Source organism: Bombina bombina, chromosome 2 (assembly GCF_027579735.1).
Source record: "Bombina bombina isolate aBomBom1 chromosome 2, aBomBom1.pri, whole genome shotgun sequence".
Classification (NCBI taxonomy): domain Eukaryota; kingdom Metazoa; phylum Chordata; class Amphibia; order Anura; family Bombinatoridae; genus Bombina; species Bombina bombina.
Window position 1 is genome coordinate 763,538,205 of NC_069500.1, and position 24,618 is coordinate 763,562,822.

At 37.1% G+C, this 24,618-nt stretch overlaps 1 protein-coding gene across 1 annotated transcript in view; it reads left to right on the forward strand.

The window, feature by feature from the left end:
• The window catches only part of CPAMD8 (C3 and PZP like alpha-2-macroglobulin domain containing 8), a 276,510-nt gene that overhangs the window by 226,199 nt on the left and 25,693 nt on the right, over positions 1–24,618 (forward strand). Inside the window, exons 35-36 of the mRNA XM_053702891.1 lie at positions 5,198–5,427; positions 11,877–11,964. Coding sequence (XP_053558866.1) covers positions 5,198–5,427; positions 11,877–11,964 — 318 coding nt within the window. The remainder of the gene's footprint in view (positions 1–5,197; positions 5,428–11,876; positions 11,965–24,618) is intronic.

Sequence of the window (24,618 nt, forward strand, 5' to 3'; positions counted from 1 at the left end):
AATATAGTCTTGTTCTCAGTTGTTATTAGTGAATATATTCTCATTCTCACTGCATTATTAGTGAATATAGTCTTGTTCTCAGTTATTAGTGAATATATTCTCATTCTCACTGCATTATTAGTGAATATAGTCTTGTTCTCAGTTGTTATTAGTGAATATATTCTCATTCTCACTGCATTATTAGTTAATATAGTCTTGTTCTCAGTTGTTATTAGTGAATATATTCTCATTTTCACTGCATTATTAGTGAATATAGTCTTGTTCTCAGTTGTTATTAGTGAATATATTCTCATTCTCACTGCATTATTAGTGAATATAGTCTTGTTCTCAGTTGTTATTAGTGAATATATTCTCATTCTCACTTGCTGTTATTAAAAATCATATGTTATTATTCTTACTTTACTTGCCTTACTGAGATTACCGAATACATATTTTAATTTTAACTGCATTATTAAGGAACCCAGTGCTTTCCATGTCTATTTACACACCCTTCAATCTCTGCTCTTCACACACCATTTATAACTCTATTCACATATATTTCTGATCTCCATTCACACAACTATTTAGCTGTCCATTCATACACTGAATCACACAGCATGCCATATTTTATGCATTAAGGGCTAGATTACAAGTGGAGCGCAAAAATATGAGTTATATTAAGTGCTAACACCACTCAATTTAAACCAGTAGTGATCCTATTCTTGTTCTCGTATTACAAGTTGAATACACCCTTTCCCCAAAGACTTCTATGGAGTGCGTGACAATAAAGCCTCTTCTGGCTCTTTCACTCGTGATAACCCAAAGGTGCGCTAGGACAACTACCCTAAAGCCAAAGGTGCATTTAGTGCCAGGATCTGCTCTCTAACAAATGGGGAACAGCTACCAGAGTGTTGCTAAAGTATCAAAATGTTGAAAAATATTTTTAAAAAATTGAGACCGCACTCACTGGATTTCAGAAAAAGAGAAAAGAAATGTGGTTTATTCAGATAGATAGATAGATAGATAGATAGATAGATAGATAGATAGATAGATAGATAGATGATATATATATATATAGATAGATAGATAGATAGATAGATAGATAGATAGATAGATATACATATTTAAAAATAAAAATAAAATGTTCTTCTTATTGAAGAATCAAGGTATTTGAAGTACTTGAAATTAAAAAAAAATAATTTCTAAAATGGATATTTTATATGTCAAGGTATATACTGTATATATACATGTGTATGTATGTGTATACATTTCTGGTGCCTCCCCAGTCAAATACCTTGACATACACTATATCCCTTTTAAACACTTTTTATACATTTATTTCAATAATAAACTTATATTTAATGTTTAGTAACCACTCCCTGAAGGGCTCCCTTTCTGTCATAGGATATTATTATTATTATTATTATTATTATTATGATTATTACTATTATTATTTTTACTTCAATAGTAATACAACTTTATTAAACTATATGTACTGTACATGCACAATGTATAACTAACTACTATTAAACATGAAAAAAAGAAAACTGTGGCGTGAATGTTAACTATGGAACTGTACATTAAAATGTAATATTTATTTCTTACGTTTTTTGATTACTTATTGTTTTTAAGTAAAGTTAGCTTAAGTTACTATAAATTCTTTTTTATATTTTTCTTTCTAGTATACTATAGTCAGTCATATACCGACCCCCTGGCTCCACAACTCAATTTCTAGATCACTTGGCTGCCTGGCTACCCTACTTCCTTTCCTCAGACACCCCTGCCATCATTCTTGGCGACTTCAACATCCCCCTTAACAATCCCACTGCTAAACAACTTCTGCAACTCACTTCCTCTTTCGGTCTGTCACAATGGACTGATTCTCCCACTCACAAAGACGGTCACTCCCTTGACTTGATCTTTAGCTATCGATGCACTCTCTCAAACTTCTCAAACTCCCCTTTTCCTCTTTCTGACCACCATCTCCTTACCTGCAACATATCACCCCTTCCTACAACTCTCCCACCTTCTACTCCTCACACCAAACTTCACAGAAGCATTAGGTATTTAGATCAGCAACAACTTGCTAATTCCCTTCAACCGCTCCTCTCATCCTTCTCCACCTTTTCCTGCCCTGAACAATCTATCTGCCACTATAATTCCACCCTTATATCTGTCCTTGACAATCTCGCCCCCCTTACCACTGCTAGGAAATCACACACTCTTCCCCAGCCCTGGCATACTCCTCTGACACGGTACCTACGCAGATGTTCCCGTACTGCTGAACGGCATTGGAGAAACTCACGGAGTTCAGCTGATTTTCTTCATTACAAATTCATCTTGAACTCCTACTACTCTGCCCTTAATCTCCACAAGCAACACTACTTCTCTACTCTTATCTCTAATCTTTCTTCAAACCCAAAACGTCTGTTCTCCACTTTCAATACTCTCCTCCGCCCTCCCCCACTTCCTAATACAACTTCTCTGTCAGTCCAAGACTTTGCCAGTCACTTCATTAACAAATTTGACTCCATCAGACATGAAATCAGCTCTCAACACAATTCCATTCTCTCCCCCCCTCAAATACTCCCACTCACCCACAACCCTCATAACCTGAAACTTAGTTCATGTTAGTTCATGTTACTGAGGACGAAGTTTCAGCACTTATACTACGCTCTCACCTCACTACCTGTCCCCTTGACCCTATCCCCTCACAGCTGCTCCTCTCTCTCTCTGCTACCCTTACCCCTATACTAACACACACTTTCAACCTCTCCCTCATCACTGGTACATTTCCCTCATCAATGAAACGTGCTCTGGTCACACCTATCCTCAAAAAACCTTCCCTTGATCCTACCTCCCCATCCAACTACCGCCCAATTTCCCTCCTCCCTCTTGCTTCTAAGCTTCTCGAAAAACTAGTATATGCACGCCTATCCCATTTCCTTACATTAAACTCCCTTCTTGACCCGCTGCAATCTGGATTTCATCCCTATCACTCCACAGAGACAGCTATTGTTAAGGTCACCAATGACCTACTTACAGCTAAATCAAAAGGCCACTTCTCTCTGCTTATCCTCCTTGATCTGTCCGCAGCCTTTGACACTGTCGGCCACCCTCTTCTGCTCCAAACCCTCCAATCCTTTGGCATCTGTGACACAGCCCTTTCGTGGCTCTCTTCCTATCTGTCAAACCATACCTTCAGTGTAGCCTTCTCTGGGGCCTCCTCCGCCCCGTCACCACTTTCTGTCGGAGTACCGCAAGGCTCTGTCCTCGGTCCCCTTCTCTTCTCAATCTATACATCATCACTAGGTTCCCTAATTAAGTCCCACGGTTTCCAATATTATTTGTATGCCGATGACACCCAAATCTACTTCTCTGCACCAGAACTATCTCCTTCCTTGCTAACCCGTGTCACTAACTGTCTTTCTCACATCTCTTCCTGGATGTCCTCTCACTACCTCAAGCTAAATCTCTCCAAAACTGAGCTCCTCATTTTCCCCCCAATATCTCTATAACTGTCGACAACTCCATCATTACCCCTACCCCGCACTCCCGATGTCTCGGGGTCACATTCGACTCAGATCTTTCCTTCACTCCTCACATTCAGTCATTGGCTAAAGCCTGACGCTTCCACCTTAAAAACATCTCTAAAATTAGATACTTCCTTACACAAGACACAACTAAGATTTTAATCCACTCTCTCATTCTTTCCCGCCTTGATTACTGCAACTCTGTCCTCTCTGGTCTCCTCACCTGCCTCCTAGCTCCTTTACAATCCATATTGAATGCCTCTGCCAGACTCATCTTCCTTACACGTCGCTCTTCATCTGCCGCGCCTCTCTGCCAATCCCTTCACTGGCTTCCTCTTGCCTCTAGGATCAAACACAAAACTCTCACTCTGACATACAAAGCCCTCAACTGCACTGCTCCCCCCTACATCTCAGACCTTATCTCCAGATACTCTCCCTCCCGTCCCCTTCGCTCTGCTCATGACCTCCTACTCTCCTCCTCTCTTGTCACCTCATCACACTCCCGTTTACAGGACTTCTCCAGACTGGCTCCCATCTTATGGAACTCTCTGCCTCGTTCCACAAGACTCTCTTCTAGTTTTAAAAGCTTCAAGTGCTCCCTAAAGACTCTACTGTTCAGGGACGCATACAACCTACACTAACCTTTCCTAATACCAGTTCCTCTCCTCCACTGCAATCCCCTGAACCCTCTTAGCATGTAAGCCTAATAGTCCAGCTGTTTGTAGATCACCTTCTTAAGAGCTGACTACAACAGTGCAACTATTGGCAGGGCCCTCTACCCTATAATTGTTTTGTTATACTCCCCCTTTGTTTATAGCGCTGCGGAATCTGTTGGCGCTCTACAAATAACTGATAATAAAAATACTATACCTTAAATAAGTTAAAATTAAATAAAATTTAAATAAATACTATATAGCACCCAAATATTTAACTATACTATTTGCAGTGAACAAAAACTTGTATTAAAAATAATAAAAGCAAAGCAGATTTAAATTTAAATAGCTACAAAAATATTTCTGTTTTCTAGTACCAGTTATTTCACTATTTACAGCACAACTAATTAAAACTATTAAACAAATCAATGCTTTAACAAAATAAGAACAAAAACATAAATGGAAAAACTGTTGGAGAGAATAAATCTGCAGATAATATCATCGCTTGTCTGGAACTTGCTGGGGTCTGTCTGTTTTAGTTTTTCTCTGAAAAATGTGCTTCTTTCAGTGTAAAGCACAGTAGGAAAAAAACAACTGATAGCTCACAGAAATATCTGGCCATGTGGTACAGAAATGACAAGTCCCTAAACAGTAGGATCATTCTAATTGGCTGAGTGCCTGCTTGCATTCTTTCCAATAATGAATCAACTAATGAATTGTATTATATATATTTGTTTCATTATTTGTTTTTGTTGGCTTGATTAATAATTATGATAATGTTGTTAAATTTAGCATTTCTACGAAAACATGAAGCTAGTATACAAATCAGATGTAAAACAAAATACATTTTTTTTTCCTTAGGAAAGATAATGCTTGCCTCAAGCTCACGAGATATGTTACAACAGTTTTTTATGCTGCTGTAAATCTATTTTTTTTTCTTTATATATTTAATGTAAGGGTACCATGACACTTGTGTGCCATATTGAAATTTTGGTTCATGGATTGCTTGATGCTTTGTTCCATCTTTTTCAGATTGATGTCCATTACAATGTTCCTGATCCAGTTGCCAAACCAGCGTTCCAGCTTTCGATCCGCCTAAAGGAGCCAAAGCCAGGTAGAGAGCGGAGACATGCTAACCTCTACACTAAGTCTGGCCTCCTTGACGTACCTCTGCAAGACCACGCCCTGCCTGATGATGATGATGATCCTGGGTCTTATCAAGACCGTCAGGAGTATAAAGTTACAATAGAAGCCTGCACAAGGTGTGACTGTTATTTTGCACAGTTTGTTATATTTGTCATTCTTTGCTCCTTGAAGGGTTTTTAAATCCAAAGTCATTATAATCTGTTTGAGAACTCCCTTATAACAAGCTTTTCAAATGTATTTATTGCATGATAACGCTACTTTTTTTTCAGAGAGGCATCAACTGTATTCTAAACCATACATTTCCAACAACCTTTTGCACAATTTTGGACTTTTCAACTTCTACAACTTTTAGCTTTTTGAAACTCCTTTTTGCCCTTTCAGCCTATTTTAAGGAGAATATCTAAGCTGTTTGCATGGTTGTTTTTTATGCCAGGATTCATGCTCATGTCACATGCTAATAAATGCATTTGTTTCTTGTTTAATATAAAAGGTTAAAATATAGCTTATGTCACACTTGTAAACTTAGAAAGTCAAATTAAAGGCAAAGATCTGAATCATCGGAATAAGTATTTATGATTTCAGTAAACTGCTTGGACACTAATTATAGGATTATTCAAAATTCTAAGACATCATCAATTGCACACATGAATTCATATGAAGAGCTATGCAGGAAAAAAATAATTCAAACACTAGGTAGCCATGTCAATATTAAATTAATTGGCTGCCATGTTTCACTTTTGCTTTGATTTTGTATCTTTGGCTTCTTTGAAGGTCTGGAAATTATTGCGAAAACTTACTTGAAAAGCCGGCAATATGATTGTTTCATAAAACGTTTTATTTGTTTTTTATGTGTCATTTACTACTTATAGCAGTTTGACTTGTTTAAATAGTTGTTTTACTAATTATTTGGAAAGACTTAGAAAAAGAAGGAAAAAAAACAGCCTTGGTGTTTTCACATTCAGATTTTGTTGGATTGGAATGTGCACTACTGACAACCCCATTAAAGGGACAGTGTACTGTAAACGTTACTCCCCTTTAACGTGTTTCCAATTATCTATTTTTCTTGCTAAAGTGTATTCAAATGCTTACAAATAGCTCATTTACCTTTATTGTATTGGTTATAGAAAAGCTAAGTAAACAAGCCAGCAGAAGAAACTTCACTGCTAGTAAGGTGGTGGGGTGATTTGTACTAAAATGTTAATTTTCAGTTTTTCTCTGTAAGTAGTCAGCTTTGGTATACAGAAAAAGATAAGATAATAAAGCATTTCTGTGTAAAAAATTAGAAGATGAAGAGGTCTGATCTACCTACTAGCTCTGCTAATTTGAATGAGTTGTGAATTTTAAATTGCAAAAAATAGATGTTTCTTATACAAAAATAAAACTAAAGGAACAGTATCCCATACGTTTTATACTCTGCAGCTAATATCACAAGTCATTGGAAACACATTAAGGGGCAACCAATTATCATACAACACCATTAATTGAACCATTCACAGAGAAATATGTACAAAACCTGTATTGTTAAGATGTAAAAAAAAAAACGAGCCAAATTGTTCACAAAAAAATCGTATTTTTAAAAAACAACATAGCATTTGTATGTAAATTACATAGGAATAAATAAGATTAAATATGCACATCATAAATCACAAATATCACAAACATCATGGTCAAATCATAATAAGGTATTTAGTATCTTTCAGTAGATTTCACACCCAGTATATAAAACAAACTGGAGATTAAATGACTATTTTCTCTGACCCTTTAATAATAGAACAAATAGCAAAAAGCACAGAAGATTTTTTTTATTTTAATGACCCACAAGAAACTTCAGCGACCAATAATTTTGAAGCGTATAAAATCTTTATCAGACGAGAATTAATAAAACACACTATTAGACACAGAAAACAAAAAACATCACAATTAACAAGTCTGACTGATATACTATCCTCAATAGAATATAGACATAAACAGGATCCCTCAAATGAGCAACTTCTAACAGAATTAAAAGAAATTTAACTAAATACCTGACACAACAGGCCCAAATGCAAGCCATTACTACGAAAGCTAAATTCTACATAGGAGGAAACAAGGCAGGCAAGCTTCTAGCCAGAACACTTAAGAAAATGAAATTAGATACATACATTAGAACAATAAAAAATTCTTCAAACACATTACTTAAAGTGAAAGTAAATTTCGGACCATTTCAAAACAGTAATTCATTCTCTTCATCTATATAAACATAATCGCTATATTTTTTTTTTAATAAAAATATTAATTCACCTTTATTTTAAATACATTATAAGGCTTCCGTTTTCGTCTGTGCTCCTCCCATCTTCTACTTCCTTACTTTTTCAGTGTTTACGTATAGACCGGTCCCACCCGCTCTATATGTATTAGATATGCACGTTCCCAATACAGCTTGTCTCCAAAGCGCATGCGATTTTGCAATTACTGATTGAAATCAGAAGACGTTTATGACTCGGCCACGAGCATTAGATGGGACGCATGCGCAGATCGGCTGATAGTTAGATGACGTAGTGTCACGGCCGCCTATCGGCCAGGATTTCAATTGGAGAATTGTAAAACGTGATCAGGAAGTATTAGAAGTTCCGAAAAACGGGTTGTTATTATATATTTTAATATTAGTGTTTTAACTCATGTAAAACTTTGTTTGCAAAAAAATATAACAAAGTTCACGAATGAAAGTCCCAATGATTTTAAATTTTACATTTAATTGTGTTTAGTAACCATTGAAACTTTACCTTCACTTTAATAACAGTGATGATATAGCAGAGAGTTTTGCATCACATTATTCATCCTTATATTATTTAGAATCAAACAACAGGGATAACAAGACCCTGAGGATTAACAACTATTTAAAACAGCTAAACACCCTAAATCTGATCAAAGATGAAATGGACATTTTGGAATCTCCATTTACTTTAGAAGTAATAAATACAATTAACTTTATACCAATCATTAGATCAGGGGAGTCACTTTTCGCAAACAGCACTAGAAGCAACAATTGTGACAATACCTAAGCCAATGGATAAAGTAGGCAATTATCGTCCTATATCATTATTGACTATTGATGTAAAGATTTTCGCCAAATTGTTAGCAACAAGATTAAACAATTTCCTTCCCAAACTGATCTACCCAGACCAGGTGGGCTTTATCCCGGGCAGGTAGGCGAAAGAAAACACTGAGAATACTTTTCACTTTACAAGCAGCAAAAGATAATAACACACCGTTAGTTTTGCTGTCCACTGATGCAGAAAAGGCCTTTGACAGGGTGGACTGGGAATTTATGTGGTCCACCCTGTCAATGTTCGGGGTTCCCCAAAAATCAATAGACCGAATTCAAGCCCTGTATACAAACCCGACTGCAAAGGTGAAAGTCAATAATACTTTATCCCGACCGTTCCATATTGGAAATGGAACAAGACTGGGATGCCCCATGTCACCGCTTTTATTTGCTCTAACAGTAGAAATACTAGCTATTCAAGTTAGGAACCACCCGGAAATCATTGGTATTACTTATGGAAAGATAGACCAAAAATGCTTATTACTTGCAGATGATGTAATATTAACACTTAAAGGGACAGTATACACTCATTTTCATATAACTGCATGTAATAGACACTACTATAAAGAATAATATGCACAGATACTGATATAAAAATTCAGTATAAAACTGTTTAAAAACTTACTTAGAAGCTGTCAGTTTACCTCTGTTGAAAAGGCAGCTGGAAAGCCCACTGCAAGTGGCAAATAAGACACTCCCCCCCCCCCTTCTTTTGCATATGAAAAGACCCTTTACACAAACAGGAGCAAGCTGGAGTAGGTAGTCGAGCGTATTCACATAAAACTTTGGGGCTTGGTTAGAAGTCTGAAAATCAGAGCAATGTTATTTAAAAATAAGCAAAACTATACATTAATTAAAAAAAAAAACTTTATGGGCTATATAAATAGATTATCTACAAAACATTTATGCAAAGAAAAAATGAGTGTATAATGTCCCTTTAAAGCACCATACACTTCCATTCCAGCATTTGAACAACTTCTAAAACATTATAAAAACATAACATTTTGCTGTCAGTATTGAAAAATCAGCCCTTATCCCGGTCAATATCACAGAAGAGGAAATTAACTATATTAAATCTAGCACCGAATTCATGGTCACGGAGTTAAATATCTGGGAATTGTTATACATGAAGACCCGGACAAGCTCTTTGATAATAATTATATACCACTTCAAAACGAAAATCTTAAGTTAATTGAAACATGGCATAAGCAAAACAAATTATCCTGGTTTGGAGGCGTTAGTACTGTCAAAATGATGATCATCCCCAAATATTTATATCTATTTCAAACTCTCCCTATAGCAATTACAGAGAAATTCTTAATCGACCAACAAAGAATGATACATTCTTTTATATGGGCATATAAGAAACCTAGAATAAAAAAACATACGCTATATCTAGACAAAGAAGATGGCGGGTTGGGGGTCCCAAATCTTTTAAATTATTATAGAGCAGTACATATGAGCTGAATTGTGGCATGGAACCACAACATACAAACAAAATTATCGGTTCAAATAGAATCATATTTAACTAAGCAACCACACTTGAGAGATGCTTGCTGGCTAAATAAATCAAATAGATCACAATATTATTATTATACTTTATTTATGAAGCGCCAACATATTCCGCAGCGCTGTCCATGGATACAATTCATTTAAATAAAACAATACAAGACTTGTAAGAGACAGGACAAAATTTACAAACACATACAGAAGGCCCTATTCCTGTGGGAACTTACAATCTAGAAGGGTAGGAGGTTGAGAAACAGCAGGTGAGGGCTGCAAGATTTGGAAAGATGTTAATACAGAGTTAGATGAGGGAAATGTTAGGTAAGTGAAGTTAATGTATTATTGAGTTGGGTGGTAGGCTTCCCTGAACAGAAAAGTCTTCAGGGAACATTTAAAGGAATACAGATTAGGGCAAAGCCTGACAGCACGAGGGAGAGTGTTCCAGAGGGTAGGTGCTGCATGACAGAAGTCCTGCAGTCTAGCATGAGAGGAGGTGATAGTTGCGGATGCAAGGAGCAGGTCATTGTTGGATCTTAGTGGACGGGCTGGAGTATACTTGTGTATTAGAGAGGATAGGTAGAGGGGAGCGGCGCTGGTTAGAATATCAACATAAATATACCAAATATACATTAGATATATGGGACAAGATAGTTAAAAATCTTTCAAATATATCCAGCTCAGTATCACCTTTAACTCCCTTGATGAACAATAGTAATTTTTTACAGAAACAAGCATATACTGTGTCAAACTTAGAAGAGAAAAATCAGAATATACATACGTACCTCCTTATAAAAGAAGGCAATATTAAATCACAAAATACTTTAAGAATTGAATTGGGCTCCCCATTTCACCAATGGTTTGTATATTTTCAAACCAGATATGCAGTAATGAATCACCCCCGGAAAGAGTAACTGCTTAGATCATTAACAAAATTTGAAACTTTAAGTATATCCACAGAAATATCCAAAACAAATATATCAATTATATATCAAATGCTACAAGAAAAGGTTCCCGATAGACAACCGACATATACTAAAAGCTTGGAAATAGAACTGCAGAATTTTTTTTCGAACATACAGTGTAAACAAATATTCCAATTAACTGCCAAATCCTCTCTAGCTCCGAATATATTGGAACTAAATTATAAAATATTATTTAGGTGGTATCTTACCCCCATAAATTAGGACAAATTTATCCCGGAGCTTTGGCCAGATGTTGGAGGGACTGTGGTGAAATAGGAATTCTGATACATGTATGGTATTCGTGCCCTGCACTAAAAAGATTCTGGGAGTCGATAAATAATGACATTAACATTACCTTAGATATGACTATTACATTAAATCCTGAAGTTGTCCTTACTAATCTCTATACAAACATTAAATGTAAGCGTCGTAAAAAATTACTTCAAAATATGCTAAATTGCAGTAAGTATCTTATCCCTCGTTTATGGAAGAAAACACAAATTCCAACATAGAGCCAATGGGTTAATGAAGTAAAATACATTTTAGAGCTTGAAAAAAATTCACTATAGTTGCAAGGGTAAAAAAGATTTTATATTAGAGGTTATATTTCTGTGGGAGCAAAAACACTGATAGCTTCCTGTATATTTCTTTTTTTTTCCTTTTCTTCTTAGCCCCTTTTTTCTTCTATTCCCTATTCCTTCTTTGTATGTTGTATAATATTAAGCATAAGACTTATCTAACAAGATATAAATGAACTTGGTTTTATTGTTATGTACTTGTATAAAAAAATAATAAAGAAGAGTTTAAAAAAAAAAAAAATCTATCAGGACAGAAATTCTGTTTTCTTGCAAAAGTATATATGTCATTTTTAAAACTTACTCTTAAATGCATGATAGAAATGTAAAAAATGTGATCTGTCCCCTATCAAAGAGATATATTGATTTCTGCTGTTCCTCACCTATTTTGTCTTTGTGACCTCTAACTTGATTTCCTGTATGTTAATTTGTCTTAGATGGCTTTACTCTGGTGCCTCTAATATGGCTGTGCTAGAGCTGTCACTACTGTCAGGCTTCCGAGCGGATATTGAGAGTTTGGAGCAGGTAAGAAAGTATTAATGTTCTATTAATGAAGCAGTAGCAATTGCTTTTGAGAGAAAACTGAGATCTGTAAAAATTGTTTCTTTGTCTTTCCAATCTAAAAGATTAGTTAGATACCAATTCAGGACAGACTGCACAACTATCTATCCAATCAACATAAAGAATTATGTATATAGTAAAAACACTTAATTTTTTTTATTTTTTAAGAAAGGGTATTTAATGTAATTCCACAGAAATGGACAGATTTTGTATAAAATACAACATTGTGTTTTTACTTGAAATTAACAATGAAACATGGATAACATGCATACAGTATTTATAACTCTATTTCATTAATGATTGCAAACTGTAGAAAAGTAAATTATACCCTGTAGATACTTTCTTTTTTTAAAATATAAAAAAATTGGGATGTTTTTCTGAATGTAAAAAGATTGTGGGGGGTTTTAGGGCTGGGACAGTGTGATTGTTGTTGAATGTTTCATGGGTGGAGTGATTTTTGCAGATTAAAGAACAGATATATGAAAGGGCTAGATCTTAAAAATTGAAAAGATTAAATGTATTAAATTTGGCCCCTAATAAATACAAGGAAAAGAAAACTTCTCTTAGGGACTGATGATATAAGCCTCTCAGTTCAAATGAGATGATGTAATGCACTGCAAGACTCCTAGTGAAAGTCTAAAAAGGCAGATTATGCTATACTTTTTCAAGGGGCGTTCCCTGCATTTTTGTATGTGAAGGAGAGACAAGCTTAGTGCACTATAGCACTATATTGCTGCATTTACACTTTGTGCTTTATATTTTGTATTATTTTAGATTTCATGAAGTTTTATTGCATTTAAACTTTGCACCTTCTATTTTGTATTTTATTTTGTATACAGTAGTGTATTTACAAATTCTGATAATGTTTTCACAGTTTCTGTATAACTAACAAATAAGGCTCATACTTTGTATATTTATGTGTATCTTTTTACAAATTACATTTTACTTTGTATTTTTTTTATTTAAAAGAAAGCTTTATTACTTCCTACAGGCTACAAAGATTCTATAGTTTGGAGATAAATTATAGTGCAGACTTCAAGGGAGCTGAACTAACTGAATTCTATAAGAAAAAGGGCGGAACCTGGAAGGCCTAGAGAGATGAGAGATGCCTTCCACAGAATTATACTTTCTGGGATGATATAAAGTCTTAGTTTGCAGCAATACATTTTAAACTGAAATGCTTTCCTACTATTTAACTTGTTTTTACAGTAGTTTAGTATAAATTACTTTTCTGTCATTAAGTTATTGTGAATTTTGAGCAAACGTTTCCTGCAAGGTAACTCAGTGAGACCAGCTTGTTTAAAATGCTTACAGCATTTCACAAACATTGTGAGAGAGCTTCATGCATACCCTGGGAACTCCCCTGTTCAGCCAAAGTAACTGCCCTGTCCCTCCCACTTTCTGAAGCTCTGTTTTATTTTACAATGGAGAAAATACAAAGTGCAATGTAATTTGTAAATGATACACAGAGATATACAAAGTATGATCCAAATTTGTTAAAGTAACACAGAAACTTTAAAAACATAATCAGAATTTGTTATAGCTCTGTTTTATCTACATCTAAATAGAAATGTATTAAAATAGAAAATAGAAAATGCAAAGTTAAAATGTAATAATACTGAAAGGATTCAATCTAAAGTATAAAGTAATATAAAATATAAAGCACAGGTGTAACAAAACTCTCATGTCGTGCAGTGTTTGTCAAAGGTGCTATTCTAAAATACAGAGTAGGACTACAAAAAAATCAACAGCGCTTAAGTCAACTAACAGATTATAAAGATTACTGGTCAATATCTTTATATTTAAAATAAAATCAATGTAGGGGGGCGGAGCTAGCCCTCGAGCTGGACGGTCGCACATCTTAGCAGCTCTGGTTATATTACATGCAAAAATCAAGCTTGGCGACCATCCAGTCTCTTATGCTTTAAAAATATTGGGATTCTAAAGGCTCAGGAGACTTAACAGCCTAATATTACAGAAAAAGACACTCTGCTGTCGGAACTTCACTGCTTAGCAGCTACTCTTACTGCTCAGAGTTCTTGGGAGAGGCCATTTCCCTGCCCATGTGGAGACTAGCGAGAGGGCAAGGATTGGTTAACGCTCCATACTGGTTTCACTAACGCTCACAGCTATATACGCACACTATGATATCTGTGGCTTACATCCTTAGGGAGATGGATAACCTCCTGGAGGATTGCCAGGCGGCTATTGAACACATGCTAAAAATGGCGCTCTATCCCGATGGGACAGATTCTGTAGAGTCCGATTCCTACAAAGCTACCTCCATAGCAGCTTATACTAGAAGTGAGGCTCAGGGGCCCCAGCATCTACCACCCACCTTACATGACGAAAGGAGGGATATAATAATAAACCCTGTGGAGGTACCTAGCCTGATCGATGGGGCGGATGTCGGGAGTACAGTGAGAGATGCGGAGTGCCTAACTGCCCTTTTTACCACCTATAGAGCCGATTATGCCATTCAAGTGACAAACCTGATTGTGTTGAACTTTGCATCCAAGATATACCCTTGGATAGGGATTTTGGCATTTTACTGGGGACAATGTCTGATGGCCTCCCGTGAAGTTGCCGGGGGAATTAACTTACCCTGGCCATCTGGTGTAGGATGCATACTACAAGGCATGTAGTTACCGGTGGTATACAAAGCCATGCCGTGAAGTTAAAAAAGACTACTACACACCTGTTTTAAAGTCACTTATTAGTTGATTTCTGTTTGAAATGTAGAGTTGCTGGTTGTTCCTTTTAGTCTGTGGGATACTCATCTTGATAGTTGGACTATATGCAACTACTCTATTGTTACATGTATGATATGATACAATAAGGGGAAGCTAAGACTTAGACATTGTTTTAAAAATGTTATACAACATGTCCACTTCTTTTTACGTCGGTGACTACCTCTGTTATGATATAATTCCATATGTAGCCACTGAGTAGTCCTTTAGGGCTGATCATATAATGTTATAAGATATCTTATGTTAGTTGGGTTTCATAGATGTGGTAACAACAATTACTAATCCCTGCATTGATAATAACAAAAAAATGTAGAGTACTAATATTATACCCCTTACTTGAAGGTAGTTTGTTATATATATTCAGAAAATCTAGCTACTGAGTTTCTCAATGTCATTTCTGAGCCTATCCCATTATATTGTAATGCAACTGTCAGATACTCTACATGATTAGATCACCGTACCTTACTATGTTTAAGTATTCTTACTAGTGATAGTCTCATTTAGTTTTTCATACCTCAATTTCTTCTGATATTGTATTCCCATTAGCCTGCTGTTTGGTCCGCTCTCCCTATAGTTTACTTCGTAAACCTAGGAAAATATATCCTACAACTTATATTTTTCAATTATTATTGTAGATGGATATTTTATCACAGAGGCAAGTGACCTTATTTTATGTTTCAGGGACTAGATACTTAATGACCTTCATGCATATTCTAACACTAAACATTACACAAAACCACACAAATCAATTATAGAGTGTCCTGAGTGCATTTTGGTTTTGCTCCTAAACTAGTTCTCTATATTATAGATTATGCTCTTCAGAAAAAGTACTACACATACCCTTAGCTTATTATTTAATGGTTACAACTGGAATCTACTGGGGGAGCATTATTGGTTTTTGTTTAGATCTGTATATAATTTATTGCTAGTCACAATTTACTGTTAATTGCCTCTACCATGTCCAACTATACGCTTATATAGTTAACTCATTTCTATATCATATATTTTTTATAGCAAATCCTAAGCCTCAAAAGTATTTCACTGATAAACAGCATAGTTTGTTTCTGTTGGGGCTTCGAGTATTTGATATGTATTGTATAGGAATTGAAAGCCCATTTGTTATTATTATTGTATTGATATAAGATATTCACCCCTATATACAGTCATTGCAAGGTTCAATGAGACCCAAAAGTAACCTCTCTAGCTTGATGAGGGTCATCTACTTCTCTAATATAACAAAAAAGATGAGGATGCTATAATTAGTGAGTGCTTATTTGAGATTATATCTACTTACATTTTGGTGCTCCTAACCTAGAATAGGTCTTATGACCTAACTTACTAGATATAGATTTAGTTGAGACATCTTCCATTTGCTGCTGTTATTGGAAAACATATGATATACTACCCCTGTACCAATGTGTAGTTACACTAGACGTGTTTATCTTTATCGTATTGTTTGTAAATGGTTGTGTAAAACACTTATCTGTATTGAACTCTATGGGGCCAATTTATTATTACCTTGCGGCGGACATGATACGCTGCAGCGTATCATGTCTGCCAGACATCGCTGAATGTGGACAGCATACGCTGTCCGCATTCAGCTTTGCACAAGCAGTTATGGTGGTGAACTGCTTGTGCAATGCCGCCCCCTGCAGATTTGCGGCCAATCGGCCACTAGCAGGGGGTGCCAATCAACCCGCTCATATAGGATCGGGTTGATTGCTGTAGCCGCTCAGAGGCAACGGATACAGTTAAGTAGCAGCGGTCTTAAGACCGCTGCTTCTTAACTCCTGATTTCAGCGAGCTTGAAGGCTCACACGGAAACAGGGCGAGATGGCCAGATTCGTGGCTTGTTAAATCGGCCCCTATATATGAACATTTGTAACATCTATTCTATCTTCAATTAAAATATATTTAAAAAATAAATAAATAAATAAAAACAATGTAAACAAATACTTGCACTGATCAAAATACTGTAAACCAGCATTGCCAAACACACTGCAGTCTGGCCATTTCAAGGCCACGCCTCTTCCTCAGGTGAAGAGTTTGAACAGGTCCATTTCTGGAGCTGTCTACCTTGCCTAGCAACAAATGTTAGTGTATCTTATATTGTCCTCTCCCTATTATCACAGTCAAGCTTATTATTTTCTCTCTTACATACACAGAAACTCTTCTCTCATACACAGAAACTCTCATTTTCAATTTTGTAGTGTCTCTAAGGCTGTGCCAATTTTCACAGATATTCAATCTGCTTTATAATCTGCAGCAATACAGAATATTATTTTTTTTAAAAAGTACCATATCAGTGTGCTACTTTACTTTACGAAAGGCAGTGGATCAGTATATAACAAAAGATTGTTTAGAGTGGAATGTGTCAATAATGGGTAATTTTGTTTATATTGTTGAATGTTTTCCAAATCATATCAAGTGTAAGATAATTTGCCTTAAAGTGACATGAAACACAAATTGTTTCTGTCATGATTCTGATTAAACATGTAATTTTTAAACAACTTTCCAATTTACTTCTATTATCTAATTTGTTTCATTGTCTTAGTATTCTAGGTATGCTCAGAAGCTGCTGATTGGTGGTTGCACATTTATGCCACGTGTTATTGGTTCACCCATGTGCATTGCTGTTTCCGAAACAAATGATACCAAGAGAATGAAGCAAATTAGATAATAGAAGTAAATTGGAAAGTTGTTTAAAAGAAAATATTGGGGTTTATGTCCCTTTAATAAATCTCATAGAAATAAGAGATCAGGAACTCAAAAGGTTACTGACTTAGCATCTATCAACTTGAGGAGGGTAATGTGAAGGGAGCTGTTTGTCGTCTGCAGCGCCCCATGGCACAAGGCATGTGGGGCATTCCACAGCCCAGACGGAGCCCTCGCAGAATGATGCTCTCAGCAGGGAGAGGATTTCTATTTTATTGGGCTCATTAGAAGAGGTCAGCTAATAGAATCCTTTACATTATTTCAGGAATGTACTTTAAAAGTTGCCAGTCTTTAACTAAGTTAAGAATTAGAATTGCAACAGAGATTTACTGCTGGCACACAGTACCCGTTCCTTCAATAAAACAATACTGTCTAAATTATATGAATAAAACAGTGAAATAATAAGTATGTTAATTATAGCTAAACCCCACAAGGACTGCTAAGCTTACAAGTTGCAATGTTAACAATTCTTAGTGTAAGCTCCACTCTTCAATTCTAGTTTTTTAGGACAACTCATACATGTGGCAGCAACAAGTTTACACAGCAAAGTACTTTGCAATAATTTAAATGTAAAATAACACAATGATCATTCTTTATGTATATTTAGTAGATGAAACAACATGCTTTCAGAAAGAAGTGAATTCAATGGTCATAAAATCAATGTATAGACAGTGTAAGGGTTAACAAAAATGAAATCCATTTACTCCTATTATCAATTTTCTTCTCTCTCTTGGTATCTTTATTTGAAAAAGCAGGAATGTAAGTTTATGAGTCGGCCCATCTTTGGTTCAGCACCTAGGGTGGCACTTGCTGATTGGTGGCTACATCAAATAATGATATCAAGAGAGTGAAGAAAAATTGATAATAGGAGTAAATTAGAAAGCATTTGCAAAGAAAACATAAAAACAAAAAAAAGCACAATCATAACTTTAAAGGGACACTAAACCCACATTTTCTCTTTAATGATTCAGATAGAGCATGCACTTTTAAGCAACTTTCTAATTTACTCCTACTATCAATTGTTCTTCATTCTCTTGTTATCTTTATTTAAAAAGCAGGAATTTAAAGCTTAGGAGCCAGCCCATTTTAGGTTCAGCACCCTGGATAGCGCTTGCTTATTTGTGGCTACATTTAGCAAACCAATAAGCAAGCACAACCCAGGTTCTCAACTAAAAATAGGCCGGCTCTTAAGCTTTACATTCCTGCTTTTTAAATAAAGATAGCAAAAGAACAAAGAGAATTTGATAATAGGAGTAAATTAGAATGTTGCTTAAAATTGAAATGCTCTATCTTAATTATGAAAGATAAAATTTGGGTTTAGTGTCCCTTTAATATAACGATGCACAGAGACAGTTTGCTTTAACTTTCCTTAATGCCTCTATGGCAGCATTTGCAAAGAGAACATAAAAACAAAAAGCGTAAGACCTATAAAAACATAAACAAAATGAGCCGTGCAAATGGCCTAACTGATGCCATGATTTAAAGCCTCGACCACCACTTTAACCCTTTCCTTTCCAAACAAGCCTCTTTATCTTTAGTATTCAAGGTAAAAGCTTAAAATTAATTTTAGAAAAATGAATCCACTACAAAAAGAGGAAATAAACGCCTAGATTTAGAGTTTTGCGGCCAAAGGGGTGCGTTAGCTATGCGTCTTTTTTTTCTAGCGCTGCTTCTAAACAACGCTGGTATTTAGAATTCTCTGAAGGGCTGCGCAGTGGCGTCACTAGGGGCGGGCGGGGGGGGCGGGCCGCACCCGGGTGACACCCTCCAGGGGGTGACACCAAAAAAAAAAAAAAAATTTTTTTTTTTTTTTTTTTTTTTTTTTTTTTTAATTTTATTGAAATTCAAAGAAATACAATGTTGAGATGCATAGATTATTTTATTAGAGGCTGGCATTTGTGAACATTAGGGGGACTGGGGAAGTTGTAGACACACAATTTTTTTGCCCCTTGAGCCAGTGCTGCAATTTCAACAAATAGTTTTCCTGGCTGCTTTTGCTTGTTTGTACTTTGCTCCTCCCCTGCCCAATTTCACTATGAATGTTGTGGGTGTGCCGTGGGGCTTGCAAAGTTGTGCTGCTAGCCTAAACCTGCCTGCCTATCTGTGCTCACTGACATGCGACCCAGGGCTGTGCACTGACAGACTTGGAACAGAGTCAGAGAGCAGAATTTTCATAGTTTGCTTGCCTAAACCTTTTCTTCAGTGATTTATTTTAGAGTGCTCTATTTATCTTTCATTTGATGTTCTGCTGAGCCAGGGAGCAGCTCTAGGCATGAGCTTCCTAATTAATGCAGTTCAGTTTACATATTTTATATGTGTGTGTCTGAGTTTTTGTGTGTCTCAGTGTTTTTGTGTGTGTGTTTTTGTGTGTGTGTCTGAGTGTGTTTCCGAGTGTTTGTGTGTGCATCTGAGTATGTGTTTAAGTGTGTCTGAGTGTTTGTATGTGTGTTTGCCTGTGTTTTTGTGTGTGTCTGCTTTCTGGGGGGGGGGGGGGGTGACACCATGACTTACCGCACCGGGTGACACCAACCCTAGTGACGCCACTGGGGCTGCGTTAGGCTCCAAAAAGGGAGCGTACAGGCATATTTTCTGCCACTTCAACTCTTAATACCAGCGTTGCTTACGGTAGCGGCTAGCTGAAAAAACGTGCTCATGCACGATTCCCCCATAGGAAACAATGGGGCATTTTGGGCTGAAAAAAAACCTAACACCTGCAAAAAAGCAGCGTTCAGCTCCTAACGCAGCCCCATTGTTTCCTATGGGGAAACACTCTCTAAGTCTGCACCTAACACCCTAACATGTACCCCGAGTCTAAACCCCCCTAACCTTACACTTATTAACCCCTAATCTGCCATCCCCGCTATCGCTGACACCTGCATTACACTATTAACCCCTAATCTGCCGCTCAGGACACCGCCGCAACCTACATTATCCCTATGTACCCTTAATCTGCTGCCCCTAACATCGCCGACCCCTATATTATATTTATTAACCCCTAATCTGCCCCCCCAACGTCGCCGCTACCTTACCTACACTTATTAACCCCTAATCTGCCGACCAGACCTCGCCGCTACTCTAATAAAGTTATTAACCCCTAAACCGCCGCACTCCCGCCTCGCAAACCTGATAATAAATAGTATTAACCCCTAATCTGCCCCCCTACCTAACATCGCCGCCATTGAACTTCAAGTATTAACCCCTAATCTGCCGACCGGACCTCGCCGCTACTATAATAAATGTATTAACCCCTAATAAAATAACAAAGCCCCGCAAAATAAAAAAAATTCCCTACCCTAATCTAAATTTAAAAAGTTAATAGCTCTATTACCAGCGCTTAAAAGGGCTTTTTGCGGGGCATGCCCCAAGGTAATCAGCTCTTTTGCCTGTTAAAAAAAACACAATACCACCCCCCAACATTAAAAACCACAAACCCCTACTCTAAACCAAACCCCCCTTAAATAACCCTAACACTCCCCCCTGAAGATCTCCCTACCTTGCGTCGTGTTCACCCAGCCGGGCACCGATGGACCAAAAGAGGACATCCGGGTTGGCAGAAGTCTTCATCCTAACCGGGCAGAAGAGGACATCCTTACCGGCAGACATCTTCATCCAAGCGGCATCTTCTATCTTCATCCATCCAACGAGGAGCAGCTCTATCTTCAAGACCTACTGCGCGGAACATCCTCCTTCCCCGATGACTACCTGACGAATGAAGGTTCCTTTAAGTGACGTCATCCAAGATGGCGTCCCTCGAATTCTGATTGGCTGATAGGATTCTATCAGCCAATCGGAATTAAGGTAGGAAAAATCTGATTGGCTGATTGAATCAGCCAATCAGATTCAAGTTCAATCGGATTGGCTGATCCAATCAGCCAATCAGATTGAGCTCGCATTCTATTGGCTCATCGGAACAGCCAATAGAATGCAAGCTCAATCTGATTGGCTGATTGGATCAGCCAATCCGATTGAACTTGAATCGGATTGGCTGATTCAATCAGCCAATCAGATTTTTCCTACCTTAATTCTGATTGGCTGATAGAATCCTATCAGCCAATCGGAATTCGAGGGACGCCATCTTGGATGACGTCACTTAAAGGAACCTTCATTCGACGGGTAGTCGCCGGGGAAGGAGGATGTTCCGCGCCGGAGGTCTTGAAGATGGAGCCGCTCCTCGTCGGATGGATGAAGATAGAAGATGCCGCTTGGATGAAGATGTCTGCCGGTCTGGATGTCCTCTTCTGCCCAGATAGGATGAAGACTTCTGCCGCCCCGGATATCCTCTTTTGGTCCATCGGTGCCCGGCTTGGTGAACACGACTCAAGGTAGGGAGATCTTCAGGGGGGTAGGGTTAGGTTTATTTAAGGGGGGTTTGGGTTAGAGTAGGGGTATGTGGGTGGTGGGTTTTAATGTTGGGGGGTGGTATTGGTTTTTTTTACAGGCAAAAGAGCTGATTACTTTGGGGCATGCCCCGCAAAAAGCCCTTTTAAGGGCTGGTAATAGAGCTGTAATTTAGATTAGGGTAGGGAATTTTTTTTATTTTGGGGGGCTTTGTTATTTTATTAGGGGGCTTAGAGTAGGTGTAATTTGCTTAAAATTCCTGTAATCTTTTTTTATTTTTTGTAATTTAGTGTTTGTTTTTTTGTAATTTAGTTTAGTTTATTTAATTGTTTGTAATTGTAGGTAATTTATTTAATTTAATTTATTGCTAGTGTAGTGTTAGGTTTAATTGTAACTTAGGTTAGGATTTATTTTACAGGTAATTTTGTATTTATTTTAACTATGTAGCTATTAAATAGTAAATAACAATTTAATAGCTATTGTACCTAGTTAAAATAAATACAAAGTTGCCTGTAAAATAAATATAAATGCTAAAATAGCTACAATATAATTATTCGTTATATTGTAGCTATATTAGGGTTTATTTTACAGGTTAAGTATTTAGTTTTAAATAGGAATACTTTAGTTAATAATATTTAATTTATTTTGTTAGATTAAAATTATATTTAACTTAAGGGGGTGTTAGGGTTAGGGTTAGAGTTAGCTTTAGGGGTTAATACATTTATTATAGTAGCGGCGAGGTCCGGTCGGCAGATTAGGGGTTAATACTTGAAGTTCGGTGGCGGCGATGTTAGGGAGGGCAGATTAGGGGTTAATACTATTTATTATAGGGTTTGCGAGGCGGGAGTGCAGCGATTTAGGGGTTAATACATTTATTAGAGTAGCAGCTAGGTCCGGTCAGCAGATTAGGGGTTAATAAGTGTAGTTAGGTAGCGGCGACGTTGGGGGGGGCAGATTAGGGGTTAATAAATATTATGTAGGTGTCGGCGATGTTAGGGGCAGCAGATTAGGGGTTCATAGGGATAATGTAGGTGGCGGCGGTGTGCGGTCGGCAGATTAGGGGTTAATAATATTTATTATAGTGGCGGCGATGTGGGGGGACCTCGGTTTAGGGGTACATAGGTAGTTTATGGGTGTTAGTGTACTTTAGAGAACAGTAGTTAAGAGCTTTATAAACCGGCGTTAGCCCATAAAGCTCTTAACTACTGACTTTTTTTTGCGGCTGGAGTCTTGTCGGTAGAGGGTCTACTGCTCACTTCAGCCAAGACTCTAAATACAGGCGTTAGGAAGATCCCATTGAAAAGATAGGATACGCAATTGGTGTAAGGGGATCTGTGGTATGGAAAAGTCGCGGCTTGAAAGTGAGCGTTAGACCCTTACCTACACGACTCTAAATACCAGCGGGCGGCCAAAAGCAGCGTTAGGACCCCTTAAAGCTGCTTTTGACGGCTACCGCAGAACTCTAAATCTAGGCGATAGAAAGCAAAGCAGAAAATTATTTCCAAAAATAGCTGAAACCCCTTCTTGTAAGTCTGAGGTGAAAACTGTAATGTTAGCAGGTTTGAATGAAGAGTTCATAATCAACCTAAATAGGAGAAGTATCAATCAGAATGTGTAGGGAGGTGAAATAAACTCTGGATTTGTCTAAATGAAATATGAAGCTTAGAGCCAGAAGAGAAATACATAAGATAATAATGGTAATATTGGGAGTAATAAATACAATCATTAATTAGTGTTTTTAAAAAAGAAGAGAAGACAAAGAAGAAACATAACAGCTTGTGATGGTGGGAAAATGTATTCTCTGGAACTTTAAAATAAATCCTGATTAGACCATCGCAGAGTTGGGATTACAGGACCAGAGGCTCATATTTGGATAGTTTAAAGCAGGGGTATTAAACTCAATGTATCTGGGGGCCACTGGCCAAGTGTCCTGGGCTCATGGGGGCCGCTTGAACTGAGTATGTGCTAGATATACTAAGAACTGGAAGTGACATTTTACCAAAGTAGTAGTGCATGGTGGGAGTTGTAGCCCACAATAGACATACACAGTTGTCTATATTTATCTTGTGAGTGCCAAGTGAAGTGATCATTCTGGAACTGTATAACAATGTCAAAAGTGACATTTATCCAAGCAGTGCATGGTGGGAGACTACACTAAACACTTGCCTTTATATTTATCTCTTGAGTGCCTATATAGAACATCAACTAGTTACACCTCTTAGAACCCTAAAAAAAATGACAGCCCAAATGAATGGTTTACCTCAAACAAGGGAGGGCCACATTAAACTATCTTGGGGGCCGCATATGGCCCCAGGGCCTATACTTTGAGACCACTGGTTTAAAGGGACAGTAAAGTCATAATTAGACATTCATGATTTAGACAGAGCATACAATTTTAAACAACTTTCCAATGTACTTCTATTATTTAATCTGCTTCCTTCTTTTGTTATCCTTTGCTGAAAGTTTTATCTAGGAATGCTCAAGAGCAGCAAATAAAATAGGTTTTAGCTGTTAATTGGTGGCTGCATATATATATATATATATATATATATATATTGTTACGGTACCAACAGGATACCAAGGGTTAATACCAGATGGAAGATGCCCTGAATGTGAGATCAGCAACTCACAACCCAGCTAATTCCCCCCTCAAACATGAGACCAGGCTCCACATTGAAGGTTAAAACAGAATGCACTTTATTGAAGGCTATATGCCCAGTATTTATGCAGGTCTGTCCCCAGATGGGGGGTTGAAAGAATATTGTACATTAGATAGAGGGAAAACGCCCTTTGACATGATACAATAGAATTACAT